This window comes from Oncorhynchus mykiss, chromosome 12, assembly GCF_057628025.1.
Source record: "Oncorhynchus mykiss isolate SJ-2025 chromosome 12, ASM5762802v1, whole genome shotgun sequence".
NCBI lineage: Eukaryota > Metazoa > Chordata > Actinopteri > Salmoniformes > Salmonidae > Oncorhynchus > Oncorhynchus mykiss.
In genome coordinates, this window is record NC_143033.1 from 89,208,629 (window position 1) to 89,227,211 (window position 18,583).

The 18,583-nt window shown below is 42.3% G+C and overlaps 2 protein-coding genes across 4 annotated transcripts in view; one reads left to right on the forward strand and one right to left on the reverse strand.

Moving 5' to 3' along the window:
- Positions 1-17,071, forward strand: part of LOC110538728 (voltage-dependent T-type calcium channel subunit alpha-1I) — a 154,595-nt gene extending 137,524 nt beyond the window's left edge. The window contains exons 31-35 of one of the 3 annotated variants that reach the window (XM_090193955.1): positions 3,608-3,763; positions 6,329-6,466; positions 8,722-8,908; positions 12,923-13,191; positions 13,552-17,069. In XM_090193955.1, the coding sequence (XP_090050081.1) occupies positions 3,608-3,763; positions 6,329-6,466; positions 8,722-8,908; positions 12,923-13,191; positions 13,552-14,247 (1,446 nt within the window). In that variant the 3' untranslated portion in view covers positions 14,248-17,069. Of the gene's footprint in view, positions 1-3,607; positions 3,764-6,328; positions 6,467-8,721; positions 8,909-12,922; positions 13,192-13,551 lie in introns of all 3 variants that reach the window. The other 2 variants (XM_090193953.1, XM_090193954.1) reach the window with 2 other exon arrangements.
- The window catches only part of LOC110511897 (luc7-like protein 3), a 383,846-nt gene that overhangs the window by 308,955 nt on the left and 56,308 nt on the right, over positions 1-18,583 (reverse strand). The gene's annotated exons all lie outside the window — the stretch shown is intronic.

An 18,583-nucleotide genomic window follows, 5' to 3' on the forward strand; every position in this document is an offset into this window, starting at 1 on the left:
CAGGTGGATTGTATTTATCATCATTAGTCATTTAGGTCAACATTGGATCATTCAGAGATCCTCACTGAACTTCTGGAGAGAGTTTGCTGCACTGAAAGTAAAGGGGCTGAATAATTTTGCACGCCCAATATTTCAGTTTTTGATTTGTTAAGTTTGAAATATCCAATAAATGTCGTTCCACTTCATGATTGTGTCCCACATGTTGTTGATTCTTCACAAAAAAATACAGTTTTATATCTTTATGTTTGAAGCCTGAAATGTGGCAAAAGGTCGCAAAGTTCAAGGGGGCAAAATACTTTCGCAAGGCACTGTATATTGTTTTGGCTGTACCTGCACCAAAACTCCACTCTATTTTTCCTTCATACCTTGTTCTCCATCTTCTTTTTAAATAGGGAGCCAATTTGTTTTCAGCACTTTTATTTCCATGACTCATCAAAGAAAGCTCATTTTCTCATGTCTCTCTCTTGTCCCTCTGCAGCAGATATATGGTGAGCAATATGTTTGGAACATCGGATCGCCAAAGAATTACAGTATCGCATCACAATATAGATAGAATCATGAGAAGCGCAATACATATTGTATCAGCACCTAAGTATAGTGATGATATCTTATCTTGAGGTCCCTCCCAGCCATAGTTATATACGTATCCTGTAGATATATTTTATGAGCCAGGTTCATTTTGGTAACGATGAAGGCATAGTTAGACTGAGCAAGGACTATAACCTGTTGCTAATGGCAAACACTTTTAAACAACAGCTGCCTTCCTACATGTAAAACATTGGCTGGTGATTGGCTGTGTATGTGGGTTACTGTATATGTGGGTTAGCAGTGTTAGACAACGGCTGCAGTTTATGTAACTATAACACTGACGGTACACTTTACTAGATTTTTCCATTGCTAAAAAGAAAGAATAAATTGAGCCTGTGGATTTAGCATCCTATGACCCTGTTTCCTTAGTACTGTATGTATTTAGGGTAATGTTTCTTAGTGCTGTATGTATTTAGGGGAATGTTTCTTAGTACTGTATGTATTTATGGGAATGTTTCTTAGTGCTGTATGTATTTAGGGGAATGTTTCTTAGTACTGTATGTATTTAGGGGAATGTTTCTTAGTGCTGTATGTATTTAGGGGAATGTTTCTTAGTGCTGTATGTATTTAGGGGAATGTTTCTTAGTACTGTATGTATTTAGGGGAATGTGTCTTAGTGCTGTATGTATTTAGGGGAATGTTTCTTAGTACTGTATGTATTTAGGGGAATGTTTCTTAGTGCTGTATGTATTTAGGGGAATGTTTCTTAGTACTGTATGTATTTAGGGGAATGTGTCTTAGTGCTGTATGTATTTAGGGGAATGTTTCTTAGTGCTGTATGTATTTAGGGGAATGTTTCTTAGTGCTGTATGTATTTAGGGGAATGTTTCTTAGTACTGTATGTATTTAGGGGAATGTTTCTTAGTGCTGTATGTATTTAGGGGAATGTTTCTTAGTACTGTACGTATTTAGGGGAATGTGTCTTAGTACTGTATGTATTTGGGGAATGTTTCTTAGTACTGTATGTATTTAGGGGAATGTTTCTTAGTACTGTATGTATTTTGGGGAATGTTTCTGCAGAGAAGAGCACATTTATGGGCCATGTAAGCACAGGTGGATAGTCACTAGATGGGCATGCAAGAATGGACAAGAGCAGTTTGTTAGTGTTTGGAACTTCTGTCCTTTGTGACAAGGCCAAATAGTGACGACTCTATCTCTGCCTGTGTGGTTATCTGGTATTAGTGAATGTCTTTCAACGGCATTTCAGCCAATCAGATTTCAGATTTCTCTGAACGTGTTTTAGAATGGTTTATTGTTATGAAACTGTTAGTGTTTTGGCTATAGGGGAAACAATGAAAGCACCGCTATCAAGGTGCCATTATCAACACAAGGAATTATAGATTTTCTTAGTGAAAATAACACTTGCAGAAATTACAGCAGTTGAGGTAATATGTGGCCAATTCAGTTGCTTTTCTTTTTACTATTTTTCCAGTCAATCTAATTGCACAGAAGAAGTATTACAGAACAACTATTTTGCTGATGAGATTCAAGATAGAAAATGATATAATAAAGTTTAGATAGATTACTACTTCATTGTAGTAATGTAATAACAGTCTGCCATCTCATTTAGCTATTGAACATCTAATAGAGACATGTATCAAATCTATCACAGATTTCACTAGGTGTAGGTGTTACTAGGTGTATATATCACTAGGTGTAGATGTCACTAGGTGTAGATGTTACTAGGTGTAGATGTTACTAGGTGTAGCTGTTACTAGGTGTAGATATCACTAGGTGGAGATGTCACTAGGTGGAGATATCACTGGTGTAGATGTCACCCGGTGTAGATGTAGCTATGTGTAGATGTCGCTATGTGTAGATGTTACTAGGTGTAGAGATCACTAGGTGTAGATGTTACTAGGTGTAGGTGTAACTAGGTGTAGATGTTACTAGGTGTAGGTGTAACTAGGTGTAGATGTCACTAGGTGTATTTGTTACTAGGTGTAGGTGTTACTAGGTGTACATGTCACTAGGTGTAGGTGTTACTAGGTGTAGATGTCACTAGGTGTATTTGTTACTAGGTGTAGGTGTTACTAGGTGTACATGTCACTAGGTGTAGGTGTTACTAGGTGTAGATGTCACTAGGTGTAGGTGTTACTAGGTGTAGATGTTACTAGGTGTAGGTGTAACTAGGTGTAGATGTTACTAGGTATGGTGTAACTAGGTGTAGATGTCACTAGGTGTAGATGTTACTAGGTGTAGATGTTGCTAGGTGTAGGTGTAACTAGGTGTAGATGTTACTAGGTGTTGATGTCACTAGGTGTTGATGTCACTAGGTGTAGATGTCACTAGGTGTAGATTTCGATATGTGTAGATGTCGCTAGGTGTCGATGTCGCTAGGTGTCGGTGTCACTAGGTGTTCAGCCCTATGCTGTGATTCCTCTATGGATTGACCCTTTGTAGCTGTAAGTTAACCCTATAATATATCTACATTGATGTTACCATGTAATAACTGTGTTCCAGGATATGATATAATGAACTATGTAATAACTATGTTTTCCAGGATATGATATAATGAACCATGTAATAACTATGTGTTCCAGGATATGATATAATTAACCATGTAATAACTATGTGTTCCAGGATATGATATAATGAACCATGTAATAACTATGTGTTCCAGGATATGATATAATGAACCATGTAATAACTATGTGTTCCAGGATATGATATAATGAACCATGTAATAACTATGTGTTCCAGGATATGATATAATGAACCATGTAATAACTGTGTTCCAGGATATGATATAATGAACCATGTAATAACTATGTGTTCCAGGATATGATATAATGAACCATGTAATAACTATGTGTTCCAGGATATGATATAATTAACCATGTAATAACTGTGTTCCAGGATATGATATAATGAACCATGTAATAACTATGTGTTCCAGGATATGATATAATGAACCATGTAATAACTATGTGTTCCAGGATATAATATAATGAACCATGTAATAACTATGTGTTCCAGGATATGATATTATTAACCAAGTAATAACTGTGTGTTCCAGGAGAGTCAGTGGCTGGACAGTGTGTCTCTGCTGATTAAGGACTCATTTGAAGGAGAGATGCTGATGATTGACAACCTCTCTGGATCTGTCTTCCATCACTACTCATCTACCTCTTCTCCTGTCTGGAAGGACTGTAAGAGCCACCCACAACTAGAGGTAAACACATGAACCATGCATATGTAGACGCACACACACACACACACACACACACACACACACACACACACACACACACACACACACACACATACATACACACACACACACACACACACACACACACACACACACACACACACACACACACACACACACACACACACACACACTATCCCTGTTGCTAGTTGTGTCCATCACAATGATAAAGTGTAACGGACCACTCTGGAAAGTAATAACTGGGATTTGAACCTCTTCACCTGTCACTCTTCCTCTCTGCCTGACTGCAGATGCTGTCAAGCTATCAATCTGTCATCTCCTCCTCTTTTACATGCTCCACCCATCTCTGATTTATCATGTCATTAAACTATCTCCCTCTTTTTCTCTCTCTATCCTGACGTCTGTGTTTGTCCTCCAGCTATCGTGTGTGTGTGTGTGTGTGTGTGTGTGTGTGTGTGTGTGTGTGTGTGTGTGTGTGTGTGTGTGTGTGTGTGTGTGTGTGTGTGTGTGCGTGTGTGTGCGTGTGTGTGTGTGCGTGTGTGTGTGTGTGTGTGTGTGTGTGTGTGTGTGTGTGTGTGTGTGTGTGTGTGTGTGTGCGTGCGTGTGTGTGTGTGTGATTGTTGTGCCCCAGGGCATGGAGCGACAACAGCAACACTGATTCTTATTTAAACCTATGTTAAGGGGACAGTGGGCATGTCTTGGTGCATTAAGACATACACCATATATACAAAAGTATGTGGACATTCCTTAAATTTGTGGATTCGGTTATTTCAGCCACACCTGTTGCCGACAGGTGTATAAAATTTAGCACACAGCCATGTAATCTCCATAGACAAACATTGGCAGTAGACTTGCCTCACTGAAGAGCTCGGTGACTTTCAACGTGGAACCGTCATAGGATGCCACCTTTCTAACAAGTCAGTTTGTAAAATGTCTGCCCTGATAGAGCCCTGATAGAGCTACCCCAGTAAAGTGTAAGTGCTGTTATTGTGATGTGGAAACGTTTTGGAGCAACAACAGCTCAGCCGCGAAGTGGTAGGCTACACAAGCTCACAGAACGGGACCACCGAGTGCCGAAGTGTGTAACGCGTAAAAATCATCTGTCCTTGGTTGCAACACTCACTACCGAGTTCCAAACTGCCTCTGGAAGCAACGTCAGTACAAGAACTGTTCGTCAGAAACTTCATGAAATGGGTTTCCATGGCCGAGCAACTGCACACGAGCCTAAGATTACCATGCACAATGTGAAGCGTTGGCTGGAGTGGTGTAAAGCTCGCCGACACTGGTGCAGTGGAAAAACGTTCTTTGGAGTGATGAGTCACGCTTCACCATTTAGCAGTCTGACGGACGAATCTGGGTTTGGCGGATACCAGGAAAACACTATCTGCCCCAATGCATAGTGCCAACTGTAAAGTTTGGTGGAGGAGGAATTAGGGTCTGGGGCTGTTTTTCATGGTTCGGGCTAGGCCCCTTAGGTCCAATGAAGGGAAATCTTAACACTACGGCATACAATGACATTCTAGACAATTCTGTGAAGTCCCTTTCCTGTTTCAGCATGACAATGCCGCCGTGCACAAAGCGAAGTCCATACAGAAATTGTTTGCAGAGGTTAGTGTGGAAGAACTTGACTGGCCTGCACAGAGCCCTGACCTCAACCCATCGAACACCTTTGGGATGAATAGGAACGCCGACTGCAAGTCAGGCCTAATCGCCCAGCATCATTACCCGACCTCACTAATGTTTTTGTGGCTGAATGGAAACAAGTCCCTGCAGCAATGTTCCGACACCTAGTGGAAAACCTTCCTAGAAGTGGAGGCCGTTATAGCAGCAAAGGGTGGACCAACTATATTAATGCCCATGATTTTGGAATGTTCGACTAGCACGTGTCCACATTCTTTTGGTCATGTAGTGTTTACAGGGTCTGTTTGGAAACAACCCAACAAGGGACTTGTGATAGTTAGGGCCCTAAGCTTCTCCTGACAACATCAGGGGCCTTTATCTCTGTTTCTCTGAACACATTCCATTCTCCCAGTCTATTTTCACCACCTTCTATCTCTCTCTGTCTTGCTCCCTTTTTCTAATTATCCCCCCTTCCCTACCTCTCTCTCCCCTCCTCCCTCCTTCTCCCCTCCTCCCTCCCGCTCTCCTCTTGCCTCCGGCATACTGCAGTGGTAATTTACTGCTGTATATGAGCCGTGAATCTCTCTTTATGAATCTCTTTGTCTCACTCACCCACAGGCACATGTTCATATAACGGCCCCTCCCTCACCCCATTGGATTTCAATTGTCTCTGGTTTGTGTCCATTCTCTCTCTTAGTTTTAGATAACTTTCTCTCTCTCCTTCACTTTCCCTTTCCCCCTTTTTTTCTCCATCACTCCTTCCACCTCCGTCTCTCTTCCCCTCTCTCTCCCCCTCTCAATCTCTCTCTCCCCCTCTCTCTCCCTCTCTCACTCTCTCTCCCACCCTTCTCTCTCTCTTTCCCCCCTTCTCTCTCTCTCCCTCTCTCTCGCTCCTTCTCCCCCCTCTCTCCTTCTCTCCTCATCTCTCTCTCTCCCCCTCTACAGCAGATCCGGCTGGCAGAGATAGAGCAGGCATCTCTGAGGTCAGACCAAATGTCAGACAAGTCGTCGTCTCCGGCCCTACCTGATGACCTCAGCCTGGACGACCAGAGTGTCCACCAGCTGCTGGTGCGGGAGGGAAAGGTAGAGATGGAGGGGTTATAAATGGGAAGGGGGTTTTGGAGGACAATGGAGGGGGTTGAGAAGTGGGACTGGGTAGCAGACCTGGGTTCAAATAGTTTTGAGCATGCTTTAACCATCCTGCAGTACCAATAAGACAAGGTCTGCACTTTAGAAAATAAGATGTTAAATACTAGTTGAACCCAAGTCTGAGGATGAGGTGATAGAGGGGGTGGACAGTGGGTTCCCTTGGTCTCCAGTACAGAAAGAATACTTGCGTTCCAATAAAGGAAGCATGGCACAAAGTTCCAGGGGCATAAGAATACATCCTGAATCCTGCTGAAGCTCTAATCTCCTGTACAGAGACCTTCAGGAATTGAAATCCATTCAGTCCACTGCCTCCCCTCTGGACTGTGAGGGCTATCTTCCTCTTTCTCCTCTACTACATCGTTCCTCCCTTTCCTTTACCCCCCTCCGGCAATTACACCTCTGTCTGCCCCATCCCTCGCTATCTTCCTATCATCCCTCCCTGTGCGTTATCCTTCCCTCTAGTTGTTTGATGCTAGTAGGAGTGTGTGGGGGATTGTGTGTTTTATACACATTTTACTATACTTATGTGTCATGGTTCCTCCTGGCACCAGAGGGCGGTCTAGAGACTTTTATTGGACTGTGTCTTATTATTTCATGATTGTTTCCCCTGTAAGAGAGGTGTGTTTTCTGTTGAATTCAGTTTCCTGTATGTTTCCCCTGTGTGAGTTTCGAGTGCTGGTGTTTGTTGTTTTTGGTTAAAAAAAATTCTGTTTCGTTACATTCTCCATTATTCAAGTTAAGTATTTAAGTTTTTCCCAAGACGCTGATTCCTGGTCTGGTTCATTCTCTGCTCATTGGTTCAATTTGCCTCACAAGAATAGTAAGACTTAGCTGTTTGTGTGTGTGTGCGAGCAAGCACGAGAGACAGAAGTAGGCCTTAACCCACTAATGATCCAAATCAGAAAAGAGCTGTTAAATTCTACAACCAACTAAAAGGAAGCGATTCCCAACCTTCCATAACAAAGGCATCACCGAGATGAACCCGGAGAAGAGTTCCCTTAGTAAACTGGTCCTGGGGCTCTGTTCACAAACAGAGCCCCAGGACAGCAACATAACTAGACCCAACCAAATCAGAAAAAAAAGATAATTACTTGACACATTGGAAAGAACTAACAACAAAAAAACAGAGCAAACTAGAATGCTATTTGGCAAAGAATACACAGTGGCAGAATACCTGACCGCTGTGACTGACCCAAACTTAAGGAAAGCTTTAACAATGTACAGACTCAGTGAGCATAGCCTTGCTATTGAGAAAGGCTGTGAAAGGCAGACCTGGCTCTCAAGAGAAGACAGGCTATGTTGCACACTGCCCACAAAATGAGGTGGAAACTGAGCTGTACTTCCTAACCTCACACCAAATGTATGACCATATTAGAGACACATATTTCCCTCAGATTACACAGATCCACAAAGAATTTTTAAAACAAATCCAATTTTGATAAACTCCTATATCTATTGGGTGAAATACCACAGTGTGCCATCACAGCAGCAAGATACGTGACCTGTTGCCACAAGAAAAAGGCAACCAGTGCAGAACAAAGACCATTGTAAATACAACCCATATTTATGTTTATTTATTTTTCCTTTTCTACTTTAACTATTTGCACATAATGTGACATTTGTAATGTCTTTATTCTTTTGGAACTTTTGTGAGTGTAATGTGTACTGTTAATTTTTATTGTTTATTTCACTTTTGTTTATTATCTAGTTCACTTGCTTTGGCAATGTTAACATGTGTTTCTCATGCCAATAAAGTCCTTAAATTGAAATGAATTGAGAGACCGAGACCTTCCGGCTGTGTCCAGATAGCACACATGGCTACCAGGGTTGATGTGGGCCATAATCAGTCATCTAGAAGGGATTTGAATCAGAAGTGCTCATAGCTGATAGTAATATCCAGATGAAGGTCCTAGGGAATCACTTTTAGCGTGTATTTTATGACACTTTTATCTGAACCAGGAAGTCCATTGCAGATAAAGAATCTCTCTAGATAAAAGAGACTCCTTCTTTTCCTCAGAGACTAAGTGTGTATGCTAGCAGGCTAGGAGCTTGGACGCTAGCCGGCACTCCCTTCAGTAATAATGAAGTGCAGTACTGCACCCTATTATGCCCCACTCCACATTTAATTATAATAACAGACAACATAAACAGGTACAGTGTGTGTCAACATGTGTGTTTTCTCCCCCCAGGAGGAGAGGGGCAGTGACTCCCAGGGTTCAGAGGAGGCTGGCGGAAGAGGGGACTCCTTGACCCAGGCCCAGACAGGGGGGTCGAGGCACTGCAGGGCCCACAGTTCAGTAGCCGAGGAGGGGGCTCCACTCCTGGTGGAGGTGGGGGTCCATCAGAGACACAAGACCCCATCCCACCACAGCCCTGGTGAGTCCAGTCATACCCTCTGCTCCAGCCTTTCCAGCCTAATGTGTATTGCTGTATATGTGTGTGTATATCAGAGGGGTTGGGAAACAAAGCAACATTTCTATATATATTATATATATATATATATATATATATATATATATATATATATATTTATATATATATATTATATATATATATATATATATATATATATATATATATATATATATATATATATATATATATATATATATATATATATATATATATATATATATGGACTAATTCAATGGCTTGCAAAAGTATTCACCCACCCTTGGAATTATTCCTATTTTGTTGCCTTACAACCTGGAATTAAAATATATTTTTTGGGGGGTTGTATCTTTTGATTTACACAACATGCAACACCTTGAAGATGCAAAATATGTTTTATTGTGAAACATATAAGATATTAGACAAAAAAACTGAAAACTTGAGCGTGCTTAACTTTTCACCCCTCCCAAAGTCAATACTTTGCAGAGTCACCTTTTGCAGCAATTACAGCTGCAAGTCTCTTGGGGTATGTCTCTATAAGCTTTACACATCTAGCCACTGGGATTTTTGCCCATTCTTCAAGGAAAAACTGCTCCAGCTTCTTCAAGTTGGATCGGTTCCGCTGTACAGCAATCTTTAAGTCATACCACAGGTTCTCAATTGGATTGAGGTCTAGGCTTTGACAAGGCCATTTAAATGTTTCCCCTTAAACCACTCAAGTGTTGCTTTATCAGTATGCTTAGGGTCATTGTCCTGCTGGAAGGTGAACCTCTGTCCCAGTCTGAAATCTCTGGAAGACTGAAACAGGTTTCCCTCAAGAATTTCCCTGTATTTAGCGCCATCCATCATTCCCTCAATTCTGACCAGTTTCCCAGTCCCTGTCGATGAAAAACATCCCCACAGCATGATACTGCCACCTCCATGGGATGGTGTTCTCGGGGTGATGAGGTGTTGGGTTTGCGCCAGACATAGCATTTTTCTTGATGGCCAAAAAGCTCAATTTTGGTCTCATCTGACCAGAGTACCTTCTTACATATGTTTGGGAAGCCTCCCACATGCCTTTTGGCGAACACCAAACATGTTTGCTTATTTCTTCTTTAAGCAATGGCTTTTTTTGGCCACTCTTCCATAAAGCCCAGCTCTGTGGAGTGTATGGCTTAAAGTGGTCCTATGGACAGGTACTCCAATCTCCGCTGTGGAGTTTGCAAATCCTTCAGGGTTATCTTTGGTCTCTTTGTTGCCTCTCTGATTAATGCGCTCTTTGCCTGGTCCGTGAGTGTTTGTGAGCGGCCCTCTCTTGGCAGGTTTGTTGTGGTGCCATATTCTTTCCATTTTTTAATAATGGGTTTAATGGTGCTCAGTGGAATGTTTAAAGTTTCTGATATTTTTTTATACCCAACCCTGATCTGTGCTTCTACAACTTTGTCCTTGATCTGTTTGGAAAGCTCCTTGGTCTTCATTGTGCCGCTTGCTTGGTGTTGCCCCTTGCTTAGTGCTGTTGCAGACTCTAGGCCTTTCAGAACAGGTGCTGAGATATGCTGAGATCATGTGACAGATTATGTGACACTTAGATTGCACACAGGTGGACTTTATTTAACTAATTAAATGACTTCTGAAAGTAATTGGTTGCACCAGATCTTATTTAGGGGTTTCATAGCAAAGGGGGGAAGACATATGCACGCACCACTTTTCTGTTTAAAATATTTAAAAAAGAATGAAACAACCTTTTTTTCACCACTTTTGACTATTTTGTGTAAATCCAAATAAAATCAATTTAAATTACAGGCTGTAATGCAACAAAATAGGGAAAATGCCAAGGGCGATGAATACCTTTGCAAGGCACTGTAAAGTATATCTTATGTTTTCACATTATTGAGCCAAACCTGCAATAAAATCTTTAAATCGGTGTATGCAACCAATAAACTTTTATTTGATTTGAACTGAGCTGAGCTAAGCTGAGCTGTACATAGCCAGCCCATCACAGTGCAGGTTGGTCCTACACTCTTAGAAAAAAGGGATCCAAAACGGGTCTTCAGCTGTCCCAATTAGAGGTCGACCGATTAATCGGAATGGCCGATTAATTAGGGTCGATTTCAAGTTTTCACAACAATAAGCCAAGGTAAGTTGCTAGCTAGCATTAAACTTATCTTATAAAAACAATCATTCATAATCACTAGTTAACTACACCTGGTTGATGATATTACTAGATATTATCTAGCGTGTCCTGCGTTGCATATAATCTGACTGAGCATATAAGTATCTAAGTATCTGACTGAGTGGTGGTAGGCAGAAGCAGGCGCGTAAACATTCATTAAAACAGCACTTTTGTGCGTTTTGACAGCAGCTCTTCGTTGTGCGTCAAGCATTGCGCTGTTTATGACTTCAAGCTTATCAACTTCCGAGATGAGGCCCGTGTAACCGAAGTGAAATGGCTAGCTAGTTAGCGCGCGCTAATTGTCGTTGTGTTGCTGGTTCGAGCCCAGGGAGGAGCGAGGAGAGGGACGGAAGCTATACTGTTACACTGGCAATACTAAAGTGCCTATAAGAGCATCCAATAGTCAAAGGTTAATGAAATACAAATGGTATAGAGGGAAATAGTCCTATGATTCCTATAATAACTACAACCTAAAACTTCTTACCTGGGAATATTGAAGACTCATGTTAAAAGGAACCACCAGCTTTCATATGTTCTCATGTTCTGAGCAAGGAACTGAAACGTTTCTTACATGGCACATATTGCACTTTTACTTTCTTCTCCAACACTTTGTTTTTGCATGATTTAAACCAAATTGAACATGTTTCATTATTTACTTGAGGCTAAATTGATTTTATTGATGTATTATATTAAGTTAAAATAAGTGTTCATTCAGTATTGTTGTAATTGTCATTATTACAAATACATTTTAAAAAATCGGCCGATTAATCGCTATCGTTTTTTTGGTCTTCCAATAATCGGTATCGGCATTGAAAATCATAATCGGTCGACCTCTAGTCCCAATAGGATAACCCTCTTTGGTTCCAGGTAGAACTCATATGGGTTCCATGTAGAACCCTGTGGGGAAAGTGTTCTACATGGAATCCAATAGGGTTCTACCTGGAACCAAATATGTACTACTTGGGAACAAAAAGGGTTCTTCAAACGGTTCTCCTTTGGGGACAGCTGAAAGAACCCTTTTGGTTCTAGATAGCAGTTTGTTTATTTTTTGAAGAGTGTATTCATGGGTTGCACCTCCGTCGCTCGGTTGCATCATGACATTGTTATGAACGTTCTCAAGCCGCTCTCTGCCATAGTGGTGCCCGAAAGTTGAATGATGCCCAGTCATTCTGAAAGGGGCCTAATGACTGTTTAATCTAAATTACACTATAGTGGCCTGGAAATACTATGACGTTGCTACAGAAGGCAAATAATTAGTAGGAAACATCTTTGCCATCATTATCATGTCGTAAAGTGTACTTTAGAGAGATGGCAATGTTGCCATTAGCTAGCGACGTTAGCTAGCTAAAATCCGGTCCTGGCCCTGCAATTTTAGCTAGTTATCTAAAGTTATACTGCATCTTAAGTCAATCTGGCAACATCATAATGATGACAACAGGTTTTCCTACTAATTAGTTGCTTCCTTTTGAAATGCCATCTTGTTTCCAAACCACTATAATGCACTTTAGACTAAATCTTCATTCATCTTCATTAGCTCCAATTGACAATGTATTAAGTAAAACATTCAGTCGGAACCAGGCCCGGAATAGAATCTTCAAAACAGCATTGTAATGCAATGTGCAATCCATGAATAGAGTGAATCAGACATCACAGTACAGTACAGTGGCAATGTTGCTCTCCCTGGAATGATGTGCATTATTTGCATGGTCTTTGTCAGTCTAATCATCAATATCAGTAATGACTGTTTATCCCTACAGGCTAAATGGATTGTATTTATGTGGTGTTTCACTCGGGATCTAGATGGAATAGTATATTTGCCTTACAGCCTTTCTCTCTGTCTCCAGGTGGCACCTCCTGCAGTAGCACTAAGGCAGGAGAAGGATCAGATGAGGGAGGAAGAGGAGGAGGAAGAGTAGGGGCGGCCAGTGCCTCTGGTTCTCCTGCTCTTATCCGTCTGCCAGCGGAGTTCTTCCACCCCGTGGCAGCAGCGGCCCTGCCGGCGCCCCCCAGGGCCAGAGTAGGGCGGCCCTCACGGGGCCTCAGACTCACCTCCCCGGCCTCCTGGTCCTCCCTGCGCTCCCAAGGAGCCCACAGCCGGGTGCTCTGCACGCAGGTAAGACCAGGCCTACTGTATGTACTGTATGTACTGTATGTAACAGATACCAACACACTGCATAATGTCATTCCTGTAGGGTCTAATGTTAGATCGAGAAATGTATACAAACCTCAGGCTTCCCTCTGATTGGCAAATGTATGTGTCCACCCCCTTGTTATCTTTAATGAGTGTCCGCCACACTGTTTGGTGCTGTTATGACCCTTTTGTGTTGTACACTGCCACCAGAGCAACCAACAGACTGTACAGTACACATTGCACAGCCTACAGTGTAGTCAGTCAAACATTGACTCTAATGTTGTTATTTATTACAATATCTCACTCCACATCTCCACCCTGCCCCTCTCGCTCTGCCCTCAGTACCCGTCCCATAGTGACTCGTCTCTGGCCAAGGGGAGCTCCGATGGCAGCCTCCAGACCACCCTAGAGGAAGGACTCAGCTTCAGTGTTTCGCACCCTCAAGACCTGGTGACCCCCCTCCCTCCTCTACCCCTGCTCTGCCCCCCGCTCCCTGAGGACCCCACCAGCTGCCCAGCAGGCCAGACTCTGAGACCGCGGCCCAGCCCCTCGTCAGGCCCTGCCCTCACCCTCCAGGCCACTCGGGGCCACCAGCGGAGCCAGAGCAGCGGCAGGGGTAGCATCAGCCCCGGCTACACCCGGGAAGACTCCATGGACCTCGTTCCATGTGACCTGGAGGACCTGGGCATCGGGATCAGTTTGTCTATCGGGGGGTGTGGCCCCAGCCAGGCGGGCAACAGCGAACACTTGTCGGAGACGCTAAGCAGTCTGTCGCTCACATCGTTGCTCTCGCCTGCCTCCCTGGCACCCCCGGGGGTGAAGAAATGCAACAGCACTGGGAGCTTGAATCAGAGGGCGAGGAGGGGGGAGGGGAAACAGATCCTAGGGTTGGAGTTGGACAGCCAGGGCTTCCTGGCCAACCCTTGGGGAGAGAGTGGGGGAGGCAGAGGAGAGGAGGGACAGTTGGGAGAGGCTCCGGACCTCAAGGGGAAAAGCTCAAGCCAAACAACAGTAGGGTCCTGTAGTAAAAACAGATGAAGCCTGAATCCCTTGTTGTCTACTACAGCTCCTATTAGGATTCATCAACCCCTTACTGTTCCTCTCCGTCCCCCTCAGGCAGAGAGAAGTTTGACGTTTTTGACAACGTGTGATGTAATCCCGTGAATTCCTATAACCAAACCCCTCCCTCTCGCTCTATAAATATTTGTTTATGACCCCCCCTGTCCCATTTTGTGCTACCCTGTGGCAGTGGTTCAGGTGTGGAGGGTCAGAGATCAAACGGTGGAAGGTTAAAGGGAATTACAGGTGTGACACCTGTGGTGGGGGTGTGGGGGGCTGGGATGGACCCCCCATCATACCCCTGTGGAGGAGAAGGACCCCCAGAGGTGGAGACAGACCAGGAGGGCTGCATCATCATATCAGGGAGATATACATAGAAGATGTAGCCAGAGACAAGCTGAGACAGAGATCTAACGAGAACATTTTGTCTGAACGTCGTTCCTGTTTTCCTGTTTGTTTTCATTTTTTCTTCGGCTTCACAGAAGTTTAAAATGCAAAAATAGAATATCTAACAAAACTGAGCTGATCAAGCCAACAGATTTGATTTATTTTTCAGTGTGGCTGTAAATCACAGTGTAGGAGGAGGCTGTATGTACGTTGCAGTGTAGAATGAGCCTGAATGTACGTCACGGTGTAGGAGGGCTGAAGCCAGATCTGTTGTGGTAGACAGAGGCTACAGGTCCTTGTGTGTGGAGTGGAAGAGGGGTGAGGAGGTCTAGGTTGAACAGAGGTAGTGTAGAGGTCACCTGAGAAGGAGTTGTTATAGTGGAAGAGCTGAGACTTAGGTAGCAAAAGCATGCGTTAACTTATCATCACCATCACCTAACCCCTTCCCTCCATCGGTACTTTTCACGAAGGTGTGTGTGTGTGTGTGTGTGTGTGTGTGTGTGTGTGTGTGTGTGTGTGTGTGTGTGTGTGTGTGTGTGTGTGTGTGTGTGTGTGTGTGTGTGTGTGTGTGTGTGTGTGTGTGTGTGTGTGTGTGATAGTACAACAGGAAAAAGAGAGACAGAGAGATAGAGACCATACTAAGATCCCACTCCTGCATGCAACAGTTTGTGAAATAGGCTCTTTTATCCCAACGTCACTCACTCAGAGAGAAGGACAGGGAGTGAATGAGAGAGACAGGACAGCCTGCTATATCCACTCACAGTAGCAAAGCATCTCTGTCAAAGACACTGACCCTCTTGAGACAAACAACCTGAGGAGACGAGACGAGCACCATTCACTCTGGGAGATGAAAACTTCACACCTGCATACAGTTGCTTCACAATGGAAGGTGTGTGAAATTCAAACCTGTCACTTCTTTCTCTTTGTCACTTTGCCAAAGTAAGAAAGGAAGAATATATCAGAGATATGAATTCCAGACCAATAGAACCTCCTAGAAGATGGAGGCAGTTTGCCTGCATGATGGAATTATTGCATTTTACCCAAGAGTTTTAATATATATACCGAAGTGTATCAAGATGTCAATGTTGAGATGATAATTATAAAGTGGTTTCTATTCCAATATTTTTTTAGAATACAGAATAGGAGCGTGACAGTGTTGTCATGACTTTGTCCTTAACCTATACCTTACCTGTACGATTTCTCGTATAACTTATTGTCGAAAACCATTTGTCTGCAAGTGGCTTTCAGTTTTATAATGTGGGGTTAAAAATATATAATTTTTATTATTAAAAGTGTGTGGAGAGAACAACCAAGCAAAAAAATGTAAATAAGCTCTGTGCGCTGAAGAAAAAGTTCCCTTGGGGACACGTAACTTTGGGAATTTCGGTTCCTCCTGGAATTTTGGAATCCCAAATGAAGACCAAAGGAGGGAAGGGCCATAATTTCGCAGCACAGGAGAACATTTCCTAATCACAGACATTCCCGGGACGAACAGGGAACGTTGTCGCTTAGCTTAGCCTCCTATGCTAACACCAAGATGAAAAAACATTGCTGATCTTTTTGAAAGCTTTAATTTGAGTGTCATACCAATACATGATGACACATCTAATTATTGACACATCAATGTTCCTTAGCATGGTTATGGGATTGCAATAGGATGCTTCTCCTTGTTTAAAAGATACGCAATTCACTCACCCCCGCTATCTCTCTCTCTAACACACATCTGTAGTAGCAAACCCTAGTTTTGATATCAAGCTGTCACTGTAACGATGAATAAACATTGCATCTTTTCCCAACCTTTTGGTATGCCACTCAGTACATCTGAGATGAAGTGGCCATCTTAGCCTGACCTAGAATACACTTTTGTATCCCTGGTGGGTTTTTTGGGGGGGAGGGTTCTCATTGAGGTGATGAGCAAAGTTCGGTTTGACCTGTTTAATGAACTTCATTGAAATTTAATTGAATCACTGGTGATTGTCTTTAACATGTTTGGAACATGTGGGATATCAGTGAGTGATTATTGCTATGGGTTGTCTGTTACTGTAACTTCAGGAGATGCCACTTTATTATTATAGTCCACACCTGGACCGTCTTGGTTAATGGTGGTGGGAATAGGTAGAAGCTGCCCCTAACCACTGATACAAGGTCAGATATTAGTTCATCCCCTTAATCTTTAAGGTTAGAATAAAGGGTTGGGTAATCTGATTCTAGATCTGTGGTTAGGGGCGACCTCAACCTCCAGGTGTAAAACATGAGCGTGTGGGTTGACAGGAACCATAACATGACCTTGAAGGGCTGTTTTAGCTTCAAAGATGTTCTCATAAATGACCAGATAAATCTCTAAGTCAATGACTATGGCATCAAAGGTAAGCCTAACGGCACAGCAATAAATGTTCTTATGTGTTTGCCCTGAGTACATGATGTCATAGTAGTTCTTATCTCACCACAGTATAATTGTAGCCTGTTGTATCATGTCCTTTTTCTGAGAAAACAATAATGTCATTGTGGAGTTTTTCTGCCTTCTGAACTAACAGCCACTAACAGAATACATTTCTGACTTTCCGGAGACCAATCAGGAGAGAGCTGGGCTGCCATTGGATCAGATGAACACGAGGTAATTTAGAACTCTGGGTCGAGAGATCAAACCACTAGAGAATAAAGTGTACATATGTCAACAGAGGAATAACCAGTGAGATGGTACAGTACTTTAACACACAACATGCTGCAATGTACAGTGCCTGGTGTTGAGGTGTGTAACCTACAATATAAATCTGTACATAATTTTGAATGTATGCTATGTTATCAACAATAATGACAACACCTAAAAAACATGCAGTTTGTTGAGACTAAAAGCATACAACCAATCAAAACTTAAATTTTACATGATAGATCCACAGATACAATTGATATTGTATCATGGAATGTGAAGGGAATGAACAAGCCAATGAAGATCCACAAAATATCACACAGTGGGCCATGGACTTTTCCACATGTGCAGGGTTCAGAGAGAAACTAGTATTGACAGGAAGCATTTCCCTGAATTTTTTTAACCTTTATTTAACCAGGAAGGGCTCATTGAGATTAACATTTATTTTTCAAGAGCGCCCTGGCCAAGATAGGCAGCACCAAGTCATTACAAAAAAAATACAGAAAGACAACATGAAAAACTACAAATAATCTAGTAAAAACCATTGAATTCACAAGAGTATAAAACAGCAAATTAAAAACATTGACAGGTCAGGGAATCAGCCTCAAAATCCTTCATCAGTGATTTAAAAACACCAATCGGGACAAGTTCTTCCAGTTTAAAAAATATTTTGTAAGGTGTTCCAAGACGATGGCGCAGAGTACATAAAAGCCCTTTTACCAAATTCAGTTCGGACATTTGGAACAGTTAGCAGGATAAAGTCCAGCGAACGAAGAGAGTACCCACCACATTTATGAACAATATGCACAAATAAAAAGGTAGTAAACCCAAAATGGCTTTGGAAATAAACTGAGCCTACGAGTGACCAGAGAAGGCCAGCCAACCCTGGTATACAAAGTGCAGTGGTGCGTAAGGGTTTTGCAGTTTTAAATAAATCTCAGTGCCATGGTAAAGAGTGTCAATTGATCTCAAACACTGAGCGGAAGCATTCATATAGAAAATATCCCCATAGTCTAGTAAAAGCATAAATGTAGCTGACACTAGCCTCCTGGCTTCAAAAGAAAAACAGGCCTTATTCCTAAAATAAAATCCCAATTTCAGCTTCAATTGTTTTGTAAGTTGTTGAATATGCAATTTAAAAGAGAGGCCGTCATCAATTAAAATTCCAAGATATTTATGAGTTTACAACCTCAATCTCCTTGCCCTGACAGGTAGTAATAGGTGAAAGGTTCAGAGGTCTATTTCTTGCATTAGAAAACACCATTAGTTTAGTTTTGTCAG